Raw genomic sequence first — 25,259 nt, forward strand, 5'->3', positions numbered from 1 at the left:
GTCCCCTGCCCACTGCCCGAAGATAGCTGGGATGGGCTCCAGCACCCCTGCGACCCTACTGAGGATAATGGATGGATGGATGGATTGATGGATAATTGTTGTAATTAATAATTTTGCCCCAGAATGCTAAAATAAGTATTTAATCATAAAATAATAAGATTTTATAGTTTTCGTCATTTGTTTATGGGCCATAAAATGCAAATGACAATTTGCGATAACAATCACATGACAAATAATAAAAATAATAATAAGGTTATTATTTCATCATCTTTATAGTTATTTTCAATCAGTCCCCCCTGAAAATCTTCGAAAAATTATTATTTATAATAATATTAACAAATATATTTTGTTGTTTTTTGAGAAATTACTAACTGGCGGGCAGCACGGCGGCGCAGTGGTTAGCGTGTGCACAGTTCTGAAGTCATGAGATCAAATCTTCCTGTGTGGAGTTTGCATGTGCTTGCGTGGGTTTGCTCGGGGCACTCTGGTTTCCTCCCACATTTCAAAAACATACGTGTCAGGTTAATTGGCCGGTCCAAATTGTGCCTAGGTGTGAATGAGCGAGTGAATTGTCTGTCCCTGTGTGCCCGGCGACTGGCTGTCAACCGGATCAGGGAGTCTCCTGCCCACTACCAGAAGATAGCTAAGATTGGCTCCAGCACCCCCGTGACCTTACTGAGGATAAGCGGTGCAGATAATGGATGGATGGATAGATACTTACTGGGCCTTAAAGTACAAAAAATAACTATTTATAATAATACTCATGAGAAAAATAAGAACATTATTATTTTATAGTTTTGTAGTTTATTTATGATAATATTTCAAATGAAAAGAACCTTATTAAAAAATATTTATGATATTTAAGAAAATATAAATGAAAATATAAAAGAAAAAAATGAGAATATTAAAGAAAAAAAAAATGTTAAAATAAGAAATGTAATCCCATATATTTGTGGCATATATTCTGTTTTGCGGCTCCAAATTGCAAAAAAAAATAATTGTCTATTTGAAAAAATATATAAATTTTACTACATTTTACCGCAAACAATAAAAAAGTGCACTTTATAATCCAGTTCGCCTTTTATGGCAGAAAACAAATTAAAAATACAGAAAAGAAAGGTCGTTGTGTTGCATGCTAAAGTACCCCCCTCTTTATCTTTTATTTTCATGCTAGGCATTACGGTGGATAAGTATGGCATCATCTTCTTCGTGGACGGCACCATGATCCGACGAGTGGACCAGAACGGAATTATCTCAACCCTCCTGGGCTTCAACGACCTCACTTCGGCGAGGCCCCTCAGCTGTGATTCCGTCATGGACATCTCACAGGTAAAGTGGACCCCGAGTCTCCTCTAGAAAAAAAAACCACCTACCCCCCTCGCCGCCATTCGAGCAGAATCAACCGCAGACACGTGTTGACCTTTTGCCGTGGGCACCGTGTGTAGGATGAGATAGAACTTTGACCCCGAGGGGGGGCGGGGGGCTCTGAGGCAACAGAGCATATGGGCCATCCCCCTCCCCTTTAAAGCACCTCAGGCAAGGGCATTGGGAGTGGTAGGAGTAAAAAAAGGGCATAAAATAATCAGAAAATGTAAATGAGAGGGTTCATAAGAGGAATGCCTCAAAATAAGCTTCAGATGTTGGCTTTCCCAGAATCTGTTAAATTTATTTATTAGTTATTTTGGGGGGCAGGACCAAAATAACCATCTTTGCAGGGATTAAGTCAAATTTTTGAGAAAACAAAACAATACCATTTTTTATATATATCTTTTTTTGTGATTCTCAACAATTCAAACAATGTTTTTTTTGTTACTATTGTTTTTATTATTTTAAATTTGTATTTGGAAAAAGCAAAACAATTCTCGCAGCAATGGTCAACCTGAGATAATTGTGTCTGCATGGGTGTTGTTCATTTTAGGCATAAAGAACGTAAAAAGCGCCATCCCGCTTGACACAGGTTTGCCCTCTCCAACCTTGCTTACAGCAAAAGTTGATTGGGGATAATGGATGGTGGCCAAAACAGTTGAGTTCGATTGAGGCAGGCTACAATGGCACGCTTCAGGGACCGAAATTAAAATTTGCTGTCTCATCCCTGCTATCGACAAAGGATAATGGATTGCAGCCACAATTTTGGATTTAATTTTAGGCGGGTTCGAATGGCATGTCTCGCAACAAAAGTGCCTTCTGATGAACCCCGCACTCACTAATAGGTGATTTTGGATAATGGATTGCAGCCGCATGAGCCGAGTTTACTTTTTAGTGTACAGAACGTCAAAAAAGAGCTGCCAGGCTCAACGAATGTGTGTTCTTTCAGTCTACGCTTGGAGCAATATATGATCGAGGATAATTGATAGCAAGGGCAGCTAACATTTTTGAGAACATAATTGCAAAAAAGAGCTGCCAAGGCCAACAAAATTAGAAAGTGCAGGCCCCTTTTTGCAGCAATATGCAATCAGGGATAATGGATTGCAGAATATTTTTAAAAAGCAATGCACTGAAGATGTGAAGTGAGAAGCGTGAAGTAGAAAAGTAATCCATTGTAAATATGGTTTGCTCTTAATTAAGAAATAGATCAGTTGTTGATTATTTAACTAGTTTCAGCTTAATCGGTTTCTGCTACTCAATAGTAAAGTGAGGGCTTGAAAATCCTTAATTAGATTCTGAAAAAGATTTGTGATTTATTTAATAATTGATCAGTTGTCGACTAACTGGTTGGTGAGACTTGGCTTGATTAGGTATTCATTTAAATATGATCAGTTGTCAATAAATTATTTAGTTTGAAATTAATTGGTTATTCACCTTAACATTCATCAGGCTTCAATTCATTCCAAAATTGGTGATTTATCTAAAAATTGATCACTTATCGATGAATTTGTTTGGCTATTATTTGTTTTTGAGTCACAAATTATGTTGAATTGAATTTTCTGAGAAAATCGAATTAATACCTGAATATTTTTAAATGAAGTTCTGAAATATTTTGATTATTTATTGGATAACTGATTAGTTGTTGATTGATTACTTAGTTAGTGGTTAATCGATTCCAAAAATGGTTGGCATTTCATTCAAAAATGGTTCCCTTGTCGATTCAGTAATTGTTGATTATGTTGAATCAAATTTTCCCCTAATGGATAATAAAGTGAGGACTCGAACATCATTTGAGGTTTCCTTAAACAGTAGAATATGTTCTCTGTTATGTATGTGTTAACAATGCCCAACTGAGTTAGAAGAGCCTCTATTTCACTGTGCTTGGATCGGGGCAATGGGCAGTGTTTTCATACTTGTCCTTGCATTTTTTTTGTTAGTGTAGCAGTAAAATTTTGAATGTAAGGAAATGCAAATACAAATACAGTCCAAAACAATCCAAACAACCAAAAAGATGAAACGCGAAGAGTTCATTCGAATACGTCAAAGAAATGCACGTACTTGCACGCACCACACATCTTGACAAAGGCTTCAATGATGGTTTAAGCCAGAAGTTGACGTCAGCAAGTAGAACATTTGAAAAGTCCGGACAGCACCTTTAATTAATGTGCTATTTAAAAATGAATAAAAGATTAACTAAAAAAGAAAAAATGTTGCAATGGGAAAGGACAAGCCAGCTGTGCCGCTCAGCGTGCCTTAGCTAGTCTTAGCGTTTGGCTCGGTTCTGTCTTTAAAGTCCTTAAAAGCTTCTTTGCCGGGCCCCCCTGCTGGCTTCAGGCTTTAAGCCCGGGAAAAGCCGGCAGAGTTTACCTTACATTTACTTCCTCTGACGTTAGATTTACTTTGAAAAACTGTGACATTCCGCTCGGTGATGGCGGACGTCATGCTGAGGACGAGAAAAAAATTGCAGCATGACGCTGGCCTGTCTGGAGTAAAAATAGGCAAAAGATGACATTTCTCTCTGAATTTCCCCACTTTTAAAGTTTATTTTCGTTCATAATATTTTTTCCCTTTGATTGTATTTATTTTGATGTGTTTATAATTTAGAAGACAGTTTTTTATATAAATGTCACTGCCTAAGATGTCATTGGGTAATTATTTGCACACTGCAGCTGGAATTGCTCGCCAGTTCAATGCTAAACATGATAAGGATCTGTCTCGCCATTTAGGAGCATTTGGACGAAAGGCCAACCCTGCAGAGACCAAACCTCTTATTAGCAAAAACATCAAAAAGTTAGACTGAGCTTTACTGAGAAGCATGTGGAGTGGACAGAGACGAACTGGTCCAAACTTGCTGAAAGCAAATTCAATTCATTTGTGCCTGATGGGAAGCATGTTCGGCGACACATTGGCGAAACCCTTAACCCAAATTGTGTTAAAAAGTCAGTGATAGGTGGAGAGGATATGTCATGGTTTGGGGCATGTTTTCAGCTGTAGAAGTTGGGCGTCTTGCACAGCTACATGGCCGAGTGAATGCAAATGTGAATCAGGTCCTTTTTCACATGGTTCCTTACTTGCGTTCAACGCCCAATCAGCCTCCTGTTCCATGCTCGACAATGTTCCATGTAACACGGCAAAAGGTGTAATTAATTTCCTTAAATTCCTTGAAATCCAATTGAATTATTGGCATGGCTTGCCCAGAGTCCTGATCTCAAACCAATAGAAAACCTTTGGAAAATCCTTGGTGACAAAGTTATGGTCAAGAAACCCAATACAATCACCGAACTGTGGAGGAGGCTGGAAAAAGAATGGACGTAAAATCTCACCAGAACAGTGTGAGAGACTAGTGCTATCCTGTTGCCGCAGATGTGCTGATGTAATTCACAGCGGAGGCCTGTACACTTTATACTAATTGCTTACTGTTGTAACATTCCAAATTTTCTTTTCATGCCAAAGTCTTCTCTAATTCTATCATTTTGATCAGTGAGTTTTCTGAAAAATATGTATATTTATGTTAAATGCCTTTGGTCATTTTGTGAAAAAAGTACCATGATATAGACACAATAAAATGGCATTTAACCGTGGAACAGTGAAGATGGTATTATTTCAAATGTATTCTATAATTTACAAGTAATTCCTAATTTTGATCTCCAGATCCCTAATTATGATCTCCAGAGTATTTAACTCTTTATATTATACTTATATATTACTTTCTACTGTACATTTTCTTAATGTTTTTAAAAGTGAAGATTAAAAAAAAAGTAAAACAAGATTCTGATTGTTTTTGTGTATTTGGTTTAAAAACAACAACCTTTTTCTAACAGAAAATAAAAATGCCGACCTGAAAATCATGTTGCATCACATTGGACAGCGGAAAACCCTCCCTAAAGTGGCTTGAAAAAAAAAAAGAACGAAAAAAAATCCTCACTAGCGTCTCGGCACTCATGCAATATTTAACCAGGGAGTGTTGACAAGAAATTGGTTTTAAGGAATTGAAAGTCTCCCCCTTGAAGCACTTTTGTCAATGCTGCAAGTACCCTCACTTCATAATGGGGGTATACAACTCACTGCTTTGGGTGGGACGCGCTTTTTTTCAATCAAAATGGCGAGAAAGTAATAAGCTTGACCTATAACATTTGGGAGTTGGAGATGACATTTTCTATGGTTCAATCCCTCGTTGCTCGTCAAATGATGAAATTGGCGATAACAGCAAGTGGAGGTAACGGTAGAATGGGGCGGGGGTTGTGTCTTATGCTTGAAAGAGTGTACCAATCTCTCTCGCGGATTGAGTCAGATGTAATAAAAACTGACTTGAAAAACCCGTTCATTAATTATCATCAAACTGATAATTAAAACACTAATAATAACAATAATAATAACAATAATAATAAATGTTATTTCAAAGCACCTATCAGGACACAGAACTTCACTGTTCACAGAATATAAAACAATATAAATAGAATAAAGCAAGCAAGCAAGCAATAAATACAAAATAAAAACAAAGTATTGTTAAAAATAGGGCGGCATCTGGGGCAGTTTATTATGGATATGAAATTAAATGAAAATGAAATGATCTGCATTTTATATAGCGCTTTTCAAGTCAATGACTTCCCAAAGCGCTTTACAATGTGCTCCACATTTTCCAATAGCGGCCTTGTATTGCAGCCATGTAAGACGCTAACCTGCTTATTGGGGGTATTAGGGGTTCAGTGTCCTACCCAAAGACACTTCGACATGTAACACGGACAAGCCGGGATTCGAACTGGGATCCCTTGATCCCAAGACGAGCGCTCTACCTCCTGAGCTACTGCCGGATTTTTATTGATATTGTAAAATAAAATAAATAAAAAGATAAATATAACTATTCATATAATTGAATCCAAATTATATTAAAATAAGGAAAAATACTCTTAATTTAATATGTGTATACTGTGGTTAGCACATTCGCCTAACACGCGAAAAGTCCCTGGTTCGAGACAAGGTGGAAACATATGTTGGCCTGGAGGGGGATGAGCGCCACCGGGATGTACTTGCCCAAGACACACAACAGGAAATGGTGCACCTACGATCGTAGTGGTTAAGAGAGCCAACCTACCAACCAACCAACCATAAAAAATGAACAAAAATGGCAAATATTATTAAAACTATATCATTATATAATGCAATATATTTAATGAACCCACATTTTGAGTTAACTAATTATTAAACCAAAAGGAGGCACGGCAGCTGGGTGGTTAGCGTGTCCGTGGCACTGTTCTGAAGTCAAGGGATCTAATCCAGCCACCAGCCTTCTTGTGTGGAGTTTGCATGTTCTCCCCGTGCTCGTGTGGCTTTCCTCCAGGAACTCCAGTTTCCTCCCTAATTCCTAAAATTTTCATGTCAGGTCAATTGTCCGGTCCAAATCTTCCCTAGGTGTGAATGAGCCAGTAAGTCCTTGTCCCTGTGTGTCCTGCGACTGGCCAGCAACCAGGTCAGGGTGTCTCTTGCCAACTCCCCGAGGACAGCTGAGATGGACTCCAGCACCCCAGCCACCCCACAAAGGAGAAGCGGTGCAGATAATGGATGGATGGATGGATGAATAAAATGTTTTATATTGGAGTATTTATTTCATTTAATGGAGTTTTAAAAAATATTTTATGCAGATAAAGTAATAAAGAGGGAGGCAATGGGTGTTTTAAGTCTTAGGTATTATTCGGCCGAGGTTCTAACCAGCTGCCTCCCAGTCTTCGGGTGGGCACCCTATCCCCAAGGCCACCGACTTAGTTATCGCCTCGTTGTTCTTAACAATTGTCCCGCTCATTGATTGGTTATGGCCATATTCGTTGCTTAAGGCTGTGATTTGTGCATCAATGAAAGGGAATTATATTATATTCTATCCTATTCTTTTCTTACATGGGCGCTGATACTAGTGCTTCGTCTTATTTTATTGCAGACCATGTTTTCCTTGTTGTTTTCAATGGCAGTAGAAAAAAATCTGACTCTGATGTTTTGGTCGCAATGCCCCCAGGTCCGTCTGGAGTGGCCAACCGACCTGGCAGCAAGTCCCCTGGACAACTCTCTCTATGTCCTGGACAACAACGTGGTCCTGCAGATCTCAGAGAACCACCAGGTCCGCATCATGGCGGGTCGGCCGATGCACTGCCAAGTCCCAGGCATCGACCACTTTCTTACGGGTAAGGTGGCTGCCCATGCCACCCTGGAGTCGGCCAATGCTCTCGCAGTGTCTCATACCGGCTCCCTATACATCGCCGAGTCGGATGAGAAGAAAATCAACCGGGTGCGCCGAGTGTCAGCTGACGGCGAGATCTCCTTGGTCGCGGGTGCGCCCAGCGGCTGCGACTGCAAGAACGACGCCAACTGTGACTGCTACTCTGGCGATGAGGGTTACGCCAAGGACGCTAAACTCAATGCACCCTCCTCATTGGCCGTGTGCCCCGACGGGGAACTTTACATTGCCGACCTGGGCAACATCAGAATTCGCTACGTACGCAATAACAAACCCTACCTGAACCCCCTCAACATGTACGAAGTGTCCTCACCCATCAACGACCAACTCTATCTGTTCGATGCAAACGGCAGCCATGTTTTCACGCAGAGCTTGACCACGGGAGACTATTTATATAACCTGACCTATACGGGGGCAGGGGACCTGAGCACTGTCATGGACAAGAACAAGAATGTGGTGACGGTGAGACGGGACACCACTGGGATGCCCCTTTGGGTCATGACACCTGATGGTCAGACATTTTGGTTCACCATGGGCACCAACAACGCTCTGAAAAGCGTGGCAGCGCAAGGGCAGGTGCTCGCCGTCATGACCTATCATGGAAGCTCTGGGCTGCTTGCTACAAAGACCAATGAGAACGGGTGGACCACCTTCTTTGAGTGAGTAGATGCATCCTTATCAGTTTTCTTTGCTTATCCGTGGTTAGGTCATGTGGGAAGTAGCCTCAAAAGGGAAACCTAGACCTTTCGCCAGCCACTTTGTCCTTTCGCCAGCCACTTTGTCATTAAACAGGATACTTGAGCGTGCTTAAGCCATTCCAGAGACATAGTCTCTACAATGTGTCCTGAGTCTTCCTTTGAATCTCCTGTCGGTGAAACACCTCCAAAGGTAGAGGTAGGAGACATCTCTTAGGGCGGCAACCCCATCAGATAAACACAGACCTCCTTATCCTCAGAAACTTTGTCCAGCTTATTGGACATAATCCATATTCCTAGTTTATCCTGGAGACATGGTCTTTTTAGCCTCGAACACCTCCCGAGATGGATGTCTAGATGCCCAAGCCACCTTAACTGACTTCTCTCAAGGCAAAAGAGCTCCCCAAGAGGCATTTTTACTTTTACCCAAGCTACCTCAACTGACTCAACTTAACTGAGTATCTCCTGAATAACCGTGCTTCTAAACATACCCCCAAGGGAACCTGGACAACCAAGAGCAGGAGCCTCCAACCTTTTTTCAAGCTAATAGCTACTTTTTGTGACTAAATAGCGAAAGGGCAGCCAGTTTGATATGCATTTCTAAAATAAAAACAGCCTTGTGGTGCCCATCACTCCCCAGGCCAACAAATGTTTCTACCCGGTTTCGGACCAGGGACCTTTCGCGTGTTAGGCGAGTATGCTAACCTCTGCACTACGGAAACACAATGTTATTACCAGGTTAATTATTTTTACTAGGGTTGAATAGGCTCAGTCAACGACTAAAAAATAATTTCACCAAAGAATCTCATCACTGGTGAGCTACGCGGGCACCTCAGCCGTCCTTATGGGCCACACTGGTGCCTGCAGGCACCGTGTTGAGAAATCCCTGACCCAGAAACATAAACTTTCCAGTGTGTTCTGGGTCGTCTCCTGTCCCTCTTCTCTGGAAAATCTCCTGATGTAGGTGACAAGTAGAAAACATAACTAGATGCAGCTCTGCCCAGGGTTATGGCAGCAAAACCAGGGACCTTTAATAGCGGAATCAATCCGTCGCAGAGCCAGTCAATGTAAGGAGTTATAATAATGAGGTGTAGGTGTGGACACTCGATAGGTGCAGGTGGGCACTTCCCTACCATTCCTCTCAGGTTGCAAAAAAAAGAGTGCCATATCCTAACAGCATTCAATTTTGAACAAGACCCAGGGATACTTAGCACAGGAACTTCATCCCAGTCACTTGGCCCCAAACTGGTCCAGCCAACCTAGAAAAAAAAAACAATAACTTCTAGTCACAGTATATGGGGGGCCTCCGGGCCCGACGAAAATTCTGAAGCCGGGGACCTTCACTTGACTGCGCCAAAACAAGAAATGCGCTCCAAGCTTTTCTCCTTGAAAACTCTCGACAGAACATGGCAAACGTAGACAGCCTTGAGGGAACTTACTTTCATCTGTGGTGAACCGGCGACTTAACAGGGGCTAAAATGCGGTGCGCCTTGCAGCCTCTGGGACTCAGAAGCAGTCAGGGATGCTTTAGAAGCAGGATAATATAATGAATATAAACCAATGGGTTGAAAAGAACATTAGTCGATGAAAAATCAACCATTGAAAAAATTGAGTTAGTTCCGCCCTACTCAAAACCACATAAATGATATATTTAGATTATTGAAACGATGGAGTTTATGAATCGAATCAAAATCGTTCATGTCAGAATCACAATGGATATACTGTAGACCCCCTGGTTAAGACATAAATCCATACAACTTAGGGAACATTGTTTACAACTAGACATTACACTCTGGTATAGACACATAATAAAGGCTTAAAAGAGAAAAACAAGATATAAAGAATTTACAGGGAAAATCTTAAAGTTAAATTGTTGTACGGTGGAGGGTAAAAAAAAATGCTTATTAGCTAAGGGGTTCCAAAACCTCGATAACCAAATAAAAACATTAAAATAGTACAAAGTAAGTACAAATTATATGTAATATGTATATACAATTTTTTTTTTTTTTTTTTTTTTTTAACTTTTTATTTCTCACACCAATTTTGACAGAGGTTTGATTCCTCCATCATACATCAACACAAAATATATACACTTGACACATTCATAAATAACAGAAGAAACAACAAAGAAGAAAAAAATACTATTAATAGAAAGGAAGAATAAATGTTCATACAATACATCCATACAAAAAGAAATATATAAATATATATATACACACATATATATACATATATATAAAATAATAAATCAAAATATACACCCAAAAAAAAAAAAAAAAAAAAAAAAAAAAAAAAAAAAAAACGCACATAATAAATAGGGGGAGGTGTTTAGACATCAAGTAAAATTTGTGTGATAGGCTTCCATCTTTTCTCAAATTGGTCAAGTTTCAGTTGAAGTTTTGCAGTGATTTTTTCCATAATGTACATTTGCTTTAATTTGTCTCTCCATTGTTTTATGTCAGGAGGTTGTGGTTTCAGCCAGGACACTGTGATCATTTTCTTTGCTACCAGAAGCATTACCCTTAGTATATATTTCTGTTGACCAGATAGTAATTCTTCTGGCAAAATTCCTATTACGTAAGCCTTTGGGTCCAACCGCAACTCCCAGCCCGTGATTAATTTTATTTCTCTCTGGATACTTCTCCAAAAATTTAATATTACAGGGCAATTCCAGAAAATATGCGTAAAGTCACCGACCCCCCCACAGTTACGCCAGCATAGATTTGAGGTATTTTTATATTTTGAAGTGATAGAGGGTGTATAGAAGAATCACATTTTTACTTTCCATTCAAACTCCCTCCATGTCGGGCTGTTGGTTATTTTGTGTCCCTCTTTCAATGTTTTTTCCCATTCGTTGTCTTTTATCGCTACATTAGTTTCTTGTTCCCATTTTTCCTTAACTGCCATGTCCTCATTACTGAGATCCATTCTCAGGGCTTTATATAGTTTTGATATAACCCCCTTTATTGATTGTCCTTTTGTATACGATATTAATAATTCCTCTACCTTAGTTGGCTCCTTACATATTTTCCCCCATTCCTCGTGTTTCTGGAGGTAATGCCTTAGTTGCAAATGTTTGTAAAAATCATTTCTGGGTAGGTCAAACTCTTGTTGGAGTTGTTCAAATGATTTCATTGCCTGTGCTTCCAATACTTGGGTAATCAACATCAGTCCTTTTTGGGCCCATTTTTGAAACCCTACCTCCATACCCCCAGGTTTAAAGTCTGGATTTTTCGCTATTTTGGTAGCCCTATTCACAGATCTTGATATTTTTAATTTTTTTTGTATTGTTGACCAAGTTTTAATAGTTCCCTTAATCCATTCATTCTGGATTTTTAATTTCTTCCACCTCGTGACTGATATGTATGGTAACGATTCCACCAGCATATTTGGACAAGATCGTTGCTCCATGTCCACCCATATCGCATCTTTGTCTGTAGTAATCCACAAGATGAGTGCTTTAATTTGAGCTGCCCAATAGTAATATTTAATATTGGGTAGGTCTAGGCCCCCCTTTTCTTTAGGAGCTAACAGGGTTTTGTATTTTATTCTAGGTTTCTTGTTTTGCCAAAGGAATTTTGCTATTAACTTATTTAACATTTTAAATGTGGATGCCGGGATCAGAATTGGAAGGGATTGAAACAGAAATAATAGTCTTGGTAATATGTTCATTCTGATTGTTTCTATCCTGTCGATAAGACTTAAGGGCAAAATTTCCCATTTTTCCAAATCTTTCCTTATTTCTTTTATCAACATTCCATAATTTGCATCAAACAGCTGTGTGGAATGTGGTGTAATGGTCACCCCCAAATATTTAAACCCATTATTTGTCCATTTAAAATCAAACCTTTCAATCACATGTATATACAATTTAACAACATTATAAATAAAGCTGCATGTATAGGGAATAAAATAAATTGCTCATTATTTTATTTTTGGTTGAATTTGAAAAAGTCGTGTTTTTTTTAGGTGTTTTTAAGCAGAGAAAAGCAGTAGTGTTAGCAGGTATGGACTTGAGCTGCTACAGAAGAGTTGGGTGGGTTAATATGGAGAAGGATAAGGCAGATAGATGAAAAGTGATTGTATTGCTTTTATTGCCTCGTTGTATGTATGAATGTATGTATATGCCGGAGCCATATCCCCTAGTGCACAGGTGTTAAACAGGCGGCCCGCAGGCCAGATCAGACCCGCTAAGGGATTGAATCCGGCCGTGAGACAACACTCAGAGAAGGGCAAGAGAAAAACAAGGTGCAGGTTGAAATATGTCAACTTGATGTTGCCAAAGAAAGGTGCCTCGAACAAATACACTGTACTTGTATTCCTTTCTCTCTCTCTCTCTCTCTCTCTCTCTCTCTCTCTCTCTCTCTCTCTCTCTCTCTCTCTCTCTCTCTCTCTCTCTCTCTCTCTCTCTCTCTCTCTCTCTCTCTCTCTCTCTCCCCCTCTTTTCCACACCTTTTCTCCCATTCTCTATCTCTTTCACTCTCTGTGTCTCTCTTTTTGTCTAGCCTTTTGGCTCTTTGTCTCTTTCTCTCTCTGTGTCTTTTTGACTTCTTTTGCACTAACTTCCTTTTTTCCTCGTCTCTCTTTTGTCTTTCTCTCTTCCTAACCTTCATGCTTATTTTTCTCATTTCTCTCCTCCTGTCTTTCTATTTCTCTTTGGAATTCTTTCTTCCGCCCCCTTTCTTTCCACCTCTCACAACTTCTTTCTTTATCTTGTTTGTCTCTCACGCTTTCTCTCTCTCTCCCTTTCTTTGTCCCGGCCTCCCTCCTTTTCCCTCCCTCTTTCTCTTATTTCTTATCTCTCTTTTTCTTTCTCTTTAATCTACCAGTCCGGCCCCCGACAGAAGGTTTATTCTATCGTGTGGCCCCGAGTTAAAATGAGTTTTACACCCCTGCCCTAGTGGGAGGTGACTGGAGTCAAAAACACACTCACATTCTTGACCTTTTTTGGGAGATTGATACAGAGGAGGGTGTTCCCAGCCCCCTCGCTCAACCCAATCGATGTGTCGCATCACCTGTCATTGGGAGTCATTTGGGAAATAAAATAAACTTGTTTACACAAGTTACATACCTGCCGACTCTACCGCCTAATATGTAAAAAGAGATGTACAGATTTTGGAACTTCCTCACTCTCTGCCATCATCTCCTGGCTTAAAGTCATGATTGCAGGTTCAGTTTGATCATTTGTGATGCACGTGCAAGTACGTGCATTACTTAGATGCGCTAGAATAAACTTTTCTTCTTTTATCTTTATGGGGGTTTGGCTTGGTGTCTATTAGATGCAGGCCTTTTCTTACTTTCACCATTTTCATGCTATACTGACAAATGAAAATAAAGGAAAAACCTGTGGGGATGAGCATGAAGTCACTCTCTAGCACTCCCCCCAGGCCCCATTCCTTGAACCTAAAGTGTTTTGCCCTTAACAGCTCTGATTAAACTAAGATAAAAGGCAGATATAAAAAATAAAGCTCAATAGCTCCTTGAACTCAGGTGACCATTATAAACACTTAATAGATAAAATGTTGGGCAGCACGGCGGCGCAGTGGTTAGCGCTTGTGCGGCACAGTTCATGTCATGGGAACCTGTCGTGGGTTCAAATCCAGCTCCAGACTTCCTGTGTGGAGTTTGTATGTTCTCCCGTGCTTGCGTGGGTTTCCTCCGGGCACTCCGGTTTCCTCCCACGTTCCAAAAACATGCATTTCAGGTCAATTGGCCGGTCCAAATTGTCCCTAGGTATGAATGAGCGAATGAGTTGTCTGTCCCTGTGTGCCCTGCGATTGGCTGGCAACCAGTTCAGGGTGTTCTGCCCGGAGATGGCTGGGATGGGCTCCAGCCCCCCCGCGACCCTAATGAGGATAAGCGGTACGGCTAATGAGATGAGATGAGATAAAATGTTTTTTTTTTTTCAACTTTTTAGGGACACAGCAAAGGACACATCACACATTTTAACAAGTGAAAAAACTCAAGACTTTTAGTGTACACCTGATTTATATTAAAAAGACTGAGTCATTGTGCGCAAATAAACCACTAAAACCATCTTGTTCGATTTTCACTCTGGTAAAAGTTCGCCACTTCCAGGTTTAAACAAGCACATGTTGTTTTGTCTTTAGACCGATTGTGTTTTATGAGTGAAAGTGGGGTGTGCAATAAATATACTGCTAATTAATGTCAAAAGGTTTGCATTTGTAAAATTACCAGTATTTTTGTTTTTATCGGTGCTGCATTGTTTGTAAGGTGTATTATTGCTTCATAAGATGAATTGCAATGATTAATAAGGGTAGCAATTGACTGAGATAGACAGGTATGTGATAAAGTCTAAAAACGGTATTCCCGTTTTCAGAAGTAGTAACGAGTCACATTACTTCAGTACATTGACTTGAGTAAGTTCTGGGAAATATTGTACTTCTAGGAGTATTTTCATATCACTGATTTTTACTTTTACATGAGTAGATTTGTGAAGGAGAAACTGTACTTTTACTCCGCTACATAGGCTCACTGAACTCGTTACTTAAATCACCTTCACAAAAGTGTGTGTCTGTCTGACTCTGCCAAGGCACATTTATTTTGTCAGACACCTCTTTTCTTTTGTTTCGATTTTACCAGTCACCCAAAAAACCAACAGGTTGCACTTTTGAAAGGGTTAGGAATGTTTATTTTTACTATATTGTACTTTTTCCATTTCACATCTATTTGTCTAGATATGTATTTATGTATTATTAAAGCCAACATTATATTAAATCATTTATTAATTTAGGGAATGTATTTTCAAAAAAACAAAAGTATGTAACCTCATCACCACAAAGTTTGTATTTCAACAAACATGAAAGCCATAAGTGATGCTACATGTATTGTACTATGTGATACTCAAAATTTCGGGAACAAACATTTTTTCCCCAGTGATTTAGGATCTTGTAAGAGTATTATCACAGGCACTCGTGGTTGAGGGATCTGTGAACCATTAACTCTATGCGCAGTGTATATAGCTGTCACCTCACATATATAGGATATATATTTTTGGGGGATCCACAAACGGTTCACCCAAACAAACTGCATGAGTACACAGACTTAGAATTACACAGAGGTGTAATTTGTTATTGATTGGGGGAACTTTGATGATCCGATGTTCTGATTAAATGATTGTTAAAAAAAAATCAAGAAATACGACATTGCTACAGGTATTCAGTACTTGAGTTGCTTTATTCAATAAGTATTTTTTTAATTTTACCTAAGTAATTAATTGGATGACTACTTTTTATTTCTACCTGAGTCATACTATTCTGAAGTAACATTACTTTTACTTGAGTAAAAAATTTGGCTAGTGTACCCTCATCTGCCCGTTTTTGCATTGTTTCATAGCCATATTGGATGAAAAAAAAAAAAAAAAACGTGCATTGAAGCAGACATCCGATCAGACATGTGTTTTCACCTCGCCGGAGGTAGAGACAAGCCCGTCACATCATCAGACGTCTGCTTTTATCTGACTTGACACTCATCACCTGCCTTTGATTTGCACGCAAGATGGCGACGCTAGCTAAATAGAAACGGAAAATCCCCTCGTTCGCGTGAGGTCGCCGGCTGCCTCCCCAACTGTGCTAGTCCCGTAAGGGGCCCGGCCGGCCGCTCAACACGGCAGATGGGCTAGGTCATACGTATAAAGACGAGTTTATTTTTGTAAATGTTTACTCCTTTGATACACGGTCTGCTTTTGTCGCATGTTTGAGTTGAGAGTTTTGTTGAGGTTTAAAAGGAGAAAAGACATCAACGAATTTGGTTAGAGGTCTGGAAACCATAAAGATTTAAATTCAGACCAAATTCTAATAGAAATTTGGTTTTAGATCAGGGGAAGGTGTAATAGTATGTACACTCCTCTGAGACTTCTTGTGATTAATGGTTATACAATTAAACATAACTTAAATTTGGAAGGAAAACAGGAAAAGACTTTACAAAAATTGCCTCACAAATCCAAAACGAAGTCACGCAGTTATATGAGAAGTTCTGCACTGAAAACAAAACGGGGCTTTTTTTATGTTGTGACCCTATGTCGCAGATTTTCACTTTTTGCGGGTGGTTCTCATCCCCATTTACCATTAAAACCAAGGAATTGTCTTTATTGTCATTAATATCATAACAATTTAAGTCTTCACAAGTCCTATGTTGGAATCAAATATTGCAGTTTTTAAATGTTCTGTCTGTACTGTTATGAAAAAGAAAAGAATAAAAATGCCGTTTAGGTCCTCGCGCACATTATTGAGGGATAAAGATGAGGTATGACAAAATTGCATGACTAAGAAAAAAAAAAATGTTACGTTCAGAAGTCGGTATAATCACAACATCCCAAGCTATGCGCCTGATTATGGCTAAGCTCCCGGTGCCTCGCCTACATTATGAAGAGGAAGAAAGGGGACATAACCATATTGTACTACTATTTCTATAGAAAATAAAAATATATTCTAATGAGGAACATAAATGCTTTAAATATTTTAATCAAGTGGTGTTGACTGATTAAATATAATAGTGTGATGTTAAGTCCGGTCTTTCTATGAAAAGGTACAGATGAGACACAACCAAGTTTTGCTACTCACTAAAATACAGAAATCGGTATAATCACAACAGTCTGTACACATCCTGAGCCATGAGAATGATTATAGCAGAACTCTTCAGCACTTCATGCACTTTATGGCAGAGGTAGAGGAGAGAGACAACCGAGTTGTGCTACTACTACTCTCTAGAAAATAAGAATATATTCTCATCAAGATCCTAAATGCTTTGAATCTTTCCAACAAGTAGTGTTATCTGTTCAAATGACTATCAGGTCTCTTCAGTATCATGTGCATATAACGGAAGTAAGAGAGGAGACATGACCAACTTGTGCTACTACTTCTATTAAAAAAATCTAAATGTTTTTTAAATGCTTTAAATCTTTCTATGAAGTAGTGTCTTCTGATCTAATATTATAGCGTGGCATCAAGTGACTAATTATCAGGTCTCTCATGCACATTACAAACAGGTAGAGAGTAGACATGACAAAGTTGTACTACTATTTCTATAGAAAGTTGAAATATATTCTCATGAGGAACATAAATGCTTCAAATCTTTCTAACTAGTAGTGCCGGCCGATTGAGTACAATAGGGTTGTGTCAAGACCAGTCTTTCTTCAAAAAGGTATAGAGAAGACACAACAAAATTGTGTGTCTAGATCAGTGATTTTCAACCACTGTATCGCGACACACTAGTGTGCAGTGAGAGATCGTCAGGTGTGCCGTGAGAAATGATCAATGTCACTTTTTAAAATTCAAAATGTTATAAAACATTTCTGAATCATTTTCTGCAAATAATATGTCATTGTCGAGTGTTTGTGCTCTACAAACCGGGGGTATTATAAATTGTATTTTAATTAGACATACTGTTCAGTGTCTTTTTATAACATTTTTGGTTGGTGGTGTGCCACAAAATTTTTCCAATGTAAAAAACATGTCCTGGCTTAAAAAAAGTTGAAAAAGACTGGTCTAGACAATTAAAATATAATCAATTGACTTACATAGATGCTTGGATTATTTCCAACAAGTACAGTTGACTAATTTGATATTATACCTTGGCTTCAAGTGACAAATTATCAGGTCTCTCGTGCACATTACAAACAGGTAGAGAGTAGACCTGATCAAGTTTTGCTACGATTTCTTTAGAAAATTTTAATATATTCATATGAGGAACATAAATGCTTCCAATCTTTCTAACATGTAGTGCTGTCCTATTGAGTACTATAGCATTGTGTCAAGGCCGGTCTTTCTTCAAAGAGCTATAGCGGAGACACAACCAAATTGTGCGCCTATAGATAATCAAAATATAATCCATTGACTCACATAAATGCTTAGATTGTTTCCAACAAGTACTGTTGGCTAATTGGATATTATAGCATGGCTTCAAGAGACTAATTATCAGGTCTCCACTGCTTCAGACAGATTACGGAGAGCTCGAGAGAAGACACAATCAGGTTGTTCTATTGACTCTTTAAAAAAATCTAAATATATCCTAGTGACAACAATACATGTTTAGAATATTTCTAACAAGTTGTATCGGCTGATTGAATAGGATAGCTCAGTGTTAAGTGACTTCCGTAAAATTGAGACTATTAATCGCAACTTTTTTTCCAAGCTTTCAACTTTGCGGCTTATGCAACGATGTGTCAAATTTGTGCATTTTTTCTAACGCCCGCTAGGGGCTAATGAGCAGTAAATGTAAGAGTGAGACAAGTGAGATATATTTGTCGATGAAGAGAATAGTTTAATGCAACCTCGCACTTTAAGCATAAAATAAAGAATAACACAGAATAAAACAAGCATGAACATACCTTCATTAAGGGCAAGTTGTCAATCGAAAGGGCATCGCTAACTACCATATTGGGAATCATCTTAAAAATATTTTTATTTATTTACGGAAATAATGTGGCAAAACGAAAGGATTACAAGAAGCAACGTCCAAGGAAACAGAAATTTTTGAGGCGGATTCCTATTTTTGTGTTGGCATTATTGGGGCTTCGGAACGGCAGGGGTTTAAGGTACCATATATTAAAACTCTTTCTGTGTACAATCTTTCTTTGTAAAGCTCACATGTTTCATTTGGGCCCATGCGGCTTAGTCAGGTGTGGCGTATGTATGAACAAAAAGTTTTTTCCTTTAACAATTTACTGAGTGCATCTTATAATCAGGTGTACCTTATAGTTTGAATTTTACATTAATTATATAATCAGCATGATAACAGTGATGTCATATTTGTCCATTATCTACCTGATAATTTTTTTGCATGTTGCAGCAAAGTCGATATTTTTTTGAGCTACTGAAGGTTGACCAGAGCCATAAATTAGAATTTGGAAGTGTTTGGCTATTGTTGTCTTGACTCCAACGCGTCCTGACATTCTCCACTCCAGTAAGCGATTAGCGGCTATGCTGGGAGGACAGAAGGGGCAATGTCCAGTCTATTATTATTGGGGACACCTCCCTCTCTCCCCCATCCTTTCAACACTCCAGCTTTTTACACGAAAGGTCACGGAGCTGTTGTGTCACAAAGATGTGATGCAATATGAAGGGACTCGTAGGCATCAACACGACCCCCCCACAAAGACTGTCTTGACCATAAGAGCCAAAAGACAGATGAGGCCCCAGGAATTTGTTTGGAGATAAAATTTGGAAGACAAAAGGGAATGTCACTTCACATTCAAACAAACTCACAAGATAGCAAAGATTCAAAACTCAGTTGTGATTTCTGACAAAACGCATGGCATTATGTGAGTTATTACTGTTTTGATCCTGTCGTTATAAAATTATACATACATACACACACACACATTTATATATATATATATATATATATATATATATATATATATATATATATATATATATATATATATATATATATATATACATAGAGAGAGAGAGAGAGAGAGAGAGAGAGAGAGAGAGAGAGAGAGAGAGAGAGATCCCTTGGTTTTAATGGTAAATGGGGCTGAGAACCACCTGCAAAAAGTGGAAATCTGCAACGTAGGGTCACAACAACTAAAAAGCCCCGTTGGGGAATACTTACCTCAAAATTACATCATTACTAACTGAGAGTATGCAACTTTAACAAAACAACAACAACAACTGTAGTTTAATAAATAATACCACACAACACATAATAGCAGTTGTATAAGTGGTTTTATTGTCATTATACAAGATCAAAATTAAATTGGAGGACATTTGTTGAAAGTACGTGCTGCCTCAGGAGCAAAGAGCTCCCACTTACCTAATCGTGAATGCCACCTCTTTGTGGTCCTGGGCTTTATTACCCCCCGACACCCACTCGTAAATCTGAACGCTTGTACCCTCCCTCATATGTCCCCGCTGTCTACTGTCTATTATAAGCACAATGCACCAAACGTTGATATTAATGACAACAAAGACAGTTCAATTTATACTCTGTGAATGAGTGAACCAGCGATAACCAAAGCGCAAAGTAGAGAGGCGTCTCTGTATATTTTCTTTTTTCCGAAAAACTTCAAATGAGCAAAATGATCTGCCTGTGGAACGAGAACATTTTATGCAACCAAAGCCATCGCCGAATAACGATTGAAGAGGCCTCAGGAAAGCTCGTAATGAATGAGGACGGCATCCAAGCGCTAGTTTATTTCCTAGGCGCCGGCGTCTCGATTTTCCGATAAGGACAGGAAGATGGCTAGAGAGAAAGGGAGAAGAAGGAATCATCTCCCGGAGATAAAAGTAATCGGATCTGAGCCGCACGACGGGAGCAGTTTAGTCTTACGCTGTCTTCAGAGATGCTAAACGCTGAAGTCATTTTCAACGGGGAATGTTGACTATATAAACTAACCTTTATTTCAATATTGATTCATCTGTCGGGGTACTTTATCATGGCCATAATGGTTTAGGTGCAGGGTAATATTAACAGAATTAAAACCTTGAAAACGTAACAAGTATATAATGGCACATTTCTGTCTTTAAAATTTGCAAAGTAGAAAAGACTCAGAAATAACATTTGTGAAATCTTGTACATGTTGATATGTTAAAAAATATTTTTCCTAATACAGTAGGCATGTTTATTTCATCACAAAGCTACAAAAGATTAAGTTGCAAAAATAATACTTTGTAAGTGTCAAGTTTGCAAAAAAGAATCACACTCCCTGCGTGGATTCCCTCCGAGTATTCTGATTCCCTCCAACATTCCAAAAACATGCATGTCAGGTTATTTGGCCGGTCCAGGCGGGTGTTCTAACCCAGGGCCACGGGGATGATAATAATTAAATCTTAACTATAATATTAAAACCGATCAAATAAACTCTATTTGAAGGTAATTAAACAAACTGTTTACACCCACTACCTGTGTTTTTTTCAGGTATGACAGTTTGGGGCGTCTGACCAACATCACTCATGCGACAGGTCGGGTGAGCAGCTACCGGTTGGATGCCGACAGTGCCGTTCGGGTGCAGACGGGTGAAGCCGCCAAGGAGGATGTTACCATCACCGCCAATATGTCCGCCACCGGCACATTTTACACACTTATGCAAGGTTAGTTCAGGTACAATTGTTTATTCAAGTACTGTACATCTTTGGGATTGATATTCACAACGTCAACAAACATTAAATAGAATAGAATAGAATAGAATAGAGTATTCCCTCATTGTTACAAAATGGCTGAACATATTGTGACAACGAAATTGGACGTGACACTCCAGTTTCACATTTAACTGTCAGGATAAAAAAAAACTATTGAAAATGATAAAAAAGATGATTAACACAATATTTACACAAGAAAGTGTAGACGCAAATGATATTTACATTGGATGTTTACTTACAGTTTTGGGTAGTGCAAAATAGGCAACACTGTGCAAAGTATGCAAATAAATAACTATGAAACTGTTTTGATGTTTTTCATTTATATATATATATATATATATATATATATATATATATATATATATATATATATATATATATATATATATATATATATATATATATATATATATATATATATATATATATACATTTTATTGCCGCTATATGTCTTATCTTAATTGTAATGAACCAATTGGAAAATAGGCTTTGAAAATCCTAAAAAGTGCTTGAATTTGGCCAAGAAAAAGGTGTGCGAAACCTTAAAACAAAAACTGCAAGCTTTTCATTAATGCCTGTCAACCTCCACAGATCCATGCCTGTACAAACTGTCCTATTTCCCCGTACAAAATACAAAATAATCGTACGACTTTTTTTTTTTTTCGGAATGATGCGTGATGGGAAATCCCCAGGCGGCAAACGCATGCGCACAGTAGCATCAAACCGCTTGCTTCATTTGCAAAAATACGATACCGAAATAGAGGCTTCCGCGGCGAACTCGTTAGACTTGATTGATTTGCTGTTTCGTGATAGTCGGTGTTTACCGAATGGTACCCATAATTGACAAGTTTGCGTTTTTCTGTACAGATTTTCTTGTACGTCGCACACGTCTTAAAATGCATAATAAACGTACTTTGTACGGCAAATACGTACAGGTTGACAGGTATGGGTAATGGATCCCGCAAAAAGAGCTGTGAGGCGCAGCGAAAATGTTCTGCGCCAGTTCATCAATATGAGATCTTGGATAATTGATCACTGAATATTTTTCAACCTGTAATGCATTGTGGCTGTTAGGTAGCGAAGTGTGACAATATAACTGTTATTCACGCCCAAATACATTATAGTCTTTTCAGGCAGCAGTCAGTCAGCAACAACTTAAGTCTTGTAGCCTGGCTACATTTTAATGAAAAGAAAGCGCGTCCGCTACAAGTCGGATTGGACGCTTTTATGGATTTTCCGTCAGGGCGCACAAAGTGAGACGACGGGTACTCGCCGCCTCACTTTGTGTCCAAGAAGCTAGCGCCTTCTTTGTGCCCAAGCAAATTATCGATCGTCCGTTGATGGCGCTGAACTTCTTTTTTCTGTGCCATTCATCGACGCTGCCGTCTTAGTGACTCCTTTCACGAAAGCTGAAAGCTGAAACTTGCCCCCTCACGCCTCTCGCCTCACCTTCCCTGCACTCGGGTTGGCAACATCCGTGTCGTGACCTTGTCTCGGACATCTGTTATCTAGCACATTGGCGCCAGCGACCTGGCTCGTTAATTAATTGCCTATCGTTCATGGCGCAGAACTAGCTAAGTATTCCGTGCAGAGGTAAATGTACAGATACCAAAAATAAATGATGAGAAAGATAATTTTCTACTGAATATAAGACCAGGCAAATATTCTCATATCATCTCATCAGCTACACCGCTTATCCTCAGTAGGGTCGCGGGGATGCTGGAGCCCATCCCAGCAATCATCGGGCAGTGGGCAGGGCACAGCCTGAACTGGTTGCCAGCCAATCGCAGGGCACACAGGGACAGACAACTCACTCACTGAGCGAGACAACTCACTCGCTCATTCACACCTAGGTACAATTCTGACCGGCCAATTCACCTGAAATGCATGTTTTTGGAATGTGGGAGGAAACCGGTGTGCCCGAGGAAACCCACGCAAGCACGGGGAGAACATACAAACTCCGCACAGGAAGTCTGGAGCTGGATTTGAACCCACGCAGGAGGTTCCCAAGACATGAACTGTGCCGCAAATGCGCTAACCACTGCCCCGCCGTGCGCTTTTCAGGCAAATATTGTTACTACATAATTTAAAAGCTGGACAAAAACATTTAGGAACTTTAATTAACATTTTCATCCCTTATGACATTTCAATTATTAAATTTATTTTATTGTTTCTTTGTATATTAGTAATATTTTTGAGTTTTTGAAGTTTTTCTAGATTTTACCTAAATGTACGTATAATTGGTCAAATTATCTGCTAACAGTAATCTTTTTTCCTATTTATTTTTTTTACAATATTTGAACTTGTTTTTCATTGTAAAATATATTAAAAATGGTGTTTTTTTTATTTTCTATTTCAATTGTAAAATAGAAAATATATACTTCAAATTGGCAAAATCACCTACTAGCAGAATTTTTTTTTTTTTACAATGTTTGAGTTACTTTTTATTTTAAATTATACTATTAAAATACAATGACATTTAAATAAAATTTTGTTGTTTTACTAGATTTTAACTTGTTTTTCTTTTTATTATAAATAATAAAACAATCATAAAATTGGCCAGATAGGTTTGCAGCTTTTTATAAAATTTGAAAAAAAACTTTTAATAAATCATAATAATATATAAATTATTTTGTAGTTTTCTTTCATTTCAACTCGTTTTTTCTGTTGTAAAAAAAAGAAAATTATATGTAAATTCGTCCAAATTTACTGCTAGTAGAACACATATATTTTTTTCAATTTTTGAACTTGTTTTTCTTTTCGTAATTTAATTTTAAAATATAATAATAATAATAATATTCAAACATTTTCTTTTTTTCTTTTTTTACTAGATTTGATTTTTTTCCCCCCTGTAAAATGGAAAGGATTATACTTGCAGTAACCCTAACCCCATTGGCAAAATTATCTGGAAACATTTTTTTTTTTTAGTATTTTAGTTTTTTTTTCTCATGTAAAAATACAATAACTTTTAAAACAACAATATTCATAGCTTTTTTTCTGTGTTTTTTTTTTCTTGTAAAATTATAAAACAATATACCTAAAATTGGCTAAATTATTGAGTGGCAAAAACATTTTTGAACTTTTTGGGGTGAAATCTAATATTCAATTTTGTTGTTTTTCTAAACTTTATCTATTTTTTATCTTCTTGTCAAATATTAAAAATATGTATTTAAAACATTGCAAAATTATCTGTCATTAGTGTTTTTGGAATGAGTTGATTATAATAATAATAATAATATTTGAACTTGGATTTTTTTTTGTAAAATATAATATGAGAACATCACAATTTTAAAATATTACTTTTAGCTTTTTTTCGGACAGGTTACATGGGTCTTCCAACCAGGATCAAATGACCGGTTGTAAATCCGTTTCAACGGCGCTATCTGCTGTCGAGGTGGTATCTAGTGTAGTGAGTGTAGTGGTAGATTGCCATGCCAGCTGCCTGCCAAAATTGTCATATTTGTTGCCGGGCTGTTTCTACTGCGGCCTCAGACATTGAACTAAAAAAATGAGCATCCGCTGGAAAAGATGTTAGCTTTTTTTTTAAAGAAAATGAGCATCACATAGCTGTGGTTGGACGGCAAATCATGGGCTTCGGAAGTCGGATATTAGCTGTACATAAAAAGTATAGTCAATACATTCTTTTCATTAAATTTGAATTAGTAAGTCTGCAACAATCTTGCATGATAATAGAAACCTTCAGACAAAATGTTGCCAATTATCTAGTTGTTCCTATGAGGGAATTATTGGTAAAATCAGCAAAACTGGAAAATGACCCGTCTCTTGTGTTGTGCCGCAATGTCGTAATTAGAAGTAGGCAAAGAAACTCTGAAACTTTTTTTTCTGCGACCTCCCGTATTATGCTATTAT

The 25,259-nt window shown here is 38.3% G+C and overlaps 1 protein-coding gene across 3 annotated transcripts in view; it reads left to right on the forward strand.

Moving 5' to 3' along the window:
* tenm4 (teneurin transmembrane protein 4) overlaps nt 1–25,259 on the forward strand; it is a 287,914-nt gene that overhangs the window by 221,364 nt on the left and 41,291 nt on the right. For all 3 annotated transcript variants that reach the window (XM_088346405.1, XM_088346406.1, XM_088346404.1), the window contains 3 exons: nt 1,175–1,329; nt 7,370–8,247; nt 21,169–21,341. In XM_088346405.1, the coding sequence (XP_088202531.1) occupies nt 1,175–1,329; nt 7,370–8,247; nt 21,169–21,341 (1,206 nt within the window). The remainder of the gene's footprint in view (nt 1–1,174; nt 1,330–7,369; nt 8,248–21,168; nt 21,342–25,259) is intronic.

The sequence above is a fragment of the Urocampus carinirostris genome, chromosome 10, assembly GCF_059441175.1.
Source record: "Urocampus carinirostris isolate Australia breed hairy pipefish chromosome 10, RoL_Ucar_1.0, whole genome shotgun sequence".
NCBI lineage: Eukaryota > Metazoa > Chordata > Actinopteri > Syngnathiformes > Syngnathidae > Urocampus > Urocampus carinirostris.